Raw genomic sequence first — 2,094 nt, forward strand, 5'->3', positions numbered from 1 at the left:
CAGCTACTTGGAAGGCTGAGGCGGAAGGATCGCCGGAGCCCAGCAGGTGGAGGCTGTAGTGGCTGGGAGTGGCCACTGCACTCCAGTCTGGGCGACAGAGTAAGACTCCAACTCGAAAAAAAGTCACTTGCCCTCCCTGGACCTCAAATTCCTAAGTGATGTGGGACCTTCAAGGAGGCACCGCCTCCACCCACCAATTCAAGCCCACCAACGTCCTGTGACTTGCTCGGTGCGGGGTATCTGAGGTGGGAGTGGAGAGGGGGCCCTGGGCTCAGCTCTGTCCCCCAGGGGCCTCCAGCTCTTGCTCTTTCCTGTGAATGTGTGGTCTTCAAGGGCTGGGCTCAGTCATCCCATCGCCCCCCCCAGGGCCCATGAGCTACTACTATCAGCACAGGCTGGGAGGCAGGGCATGTGGGCCAGTAGCTCCTGCTTCCTTCTCCGTATTTCCCAAAGTTTCTATCACATGCACGTGTTACTTGCATGCTCAGGACAAGCTCTTAACTACAAATTTCCCCTAAAGCTTACGACAACCTCTTAACTACAGATTTCCCCTAAAGCTGGGTTTCTCTGTGGGATCTGCTCTCCAGGACATTCTCACCCCCATGCGCCTTCTCTGCCTATTCTGTCCACTCCAGGGCCACACAAGATGGGTCCTGAGCCTCTAGCTGGGCTGGTTTTATGGCTCTGGGGGTGGGTTTGAGGGCCACCTGCACACTGGCTTGGACTTTGCCACTATCACTGCATCACGTGAAATTGATGAAGTTCCATGAGGACATCCGCCAACCCAGCCTGGAGGAAGGAAGGGAGATCGCCCCATCTCAGGTACAGCCTAGGCCCTGGCAAAGGTGGCCCCACCATTGCTCCATCTCACAGCCTGACCACAGCCCTCTCCTGCTCAAAGGCTGACTCCCTGCTGTTTCAGCATTACCGACAAACTGGGAAGACCCTAACGTCCCTACCCCTACCCCACCCCCACATTTCCAATGGTTCCTGCTTCACTTGCATAAGGACACTGTTCCCCCTAGGCCAGGCTCGGTGGCTCAGCCTGTAATCCCAGCACTTTGGGAGGCCGAGGTGAGTGAAGTGCCTGAGCTCGTGGGTTTGAGACCCGCCCAACTTGGCGAGATCTTGTCTCTACGATAAGTCAAAAATTAGCCCAGCACGCGCCTGTAGTTCCAACTACTTGGAAGGCTGAGGCGGATGGATCGCTGGAGCCCAGCAGGTCAAGGCTGCGGTGGCCTGAGCATGCCACTGCACTCCAGCCTGGGTGACAGAGACTCCAACTCAAAAAAAAAGGACACTGTCCCCCAAACAAACCCTGCCCCTGTTCAGGCTGTGCCCTCATCTGGGGGCTCTGCCAGGAAGCCCTCTCTGACCTCCCTCATGAGGCAGTTTCCCTTAAGACGGTGATTTCCTAAGAGTGACGATGAAAGCAAAGTGCCCAGTAGGCCACGTGCACCATGGACCACACCAGTGCTTCCCCTCCCCACCCGCTACTGAGCACCTCCACTCTGCTCCTGGTCCCAGCACCATCCCTATCCTGGTCACCCCTAGAGGCTGGGAAGACACCATCCCTATCCTGGTCACCCTTAGAGGCTGGGAAGACTAAAGCACCCAGATGCAGTGTTTCAGAGGCATGGGCACCTGGCCTCAGGCACACCCAGGCATTAAATTCGGAGACTGCAACTTGTGCTAAGCCTCTGTGCCTCGGTGTCCTCATCTGCGAAACGAGAATAAGCACCTGCACCTCACAAGGCCTTTGTGCCAGCTGCCCGGGCACAGCTGTCGGTGTTGGTTTCCTCCTGGCACCTTCCCTTGCTTTTCGGTCCCCGCCCAGAGCTGGTGGTCCCGCTTGGGGGCGGCGCTAGTTGGCCATAAAGGGGAGTCCGCCCACCAGGCTGTCTCTCGTCCCAGGACGCTCCATCTGGGGCAGGGCAGGGGCACCCCCCGGGCAAAAAGGCGCTAGGCTTGCCACCCCCTCCGCATCGGGGCGCACCGGCAGTGGGCGGTCCGATGAGCACAGCCACGGCTTCCAGGAGCAGCACCAGGCCCAGCGCACTGGGGAAGCGGGGCGCGCCCACGGTGGCCATGAGC

The 2,094-nt window shown here is 58.9% G+C and overlaps 1 protein-coding gene across 1 annotated transcript in view; it reads right to left on the reverse strand.

Moving 5' to 3' along the window:
* Positions 1-2,094, reverse strand: part of SLC16A8 (solute carrier family 16 member 8) — a 4,559-nt gene that overhangs the window by 792 nt on the left and 1,673 nt on the right. The window contains exons 4-6 of the mRNA XM_021708100.1: positions 1,997-2,058; positions 1,748-1,924; positions 209-240 (exon numbers count right to left, since the gene is read on the reverse strand). Of these exons, the coding sequence (XP_021563775.1) occupies positions 209-240; positions 1,748-1,924; positions 1,997-2,058 (271 nt within the window). The remainder of the gene's footprint in view (positions 1-208; positions 241-1,747; positions 1,925-1,996; positions 2,059-2,094) is intronic.

This window comes from Carlito syrichta, unplaced genomic scaffold (genome assembly GCF_000164805.1).
Source record: "Carlito syrichta isolate Samal-C Ts95f unplaced genomic scaffold, Tarsius_syrichta-2.0.1 Scaffold130637, whole genome shotgun sequence".
Lineage (NCBI taxonomy): Eukaryota > Metazoa > Chordata > Mammalia > Primates > Tarsiidae > Carlito > Carlito syrichta.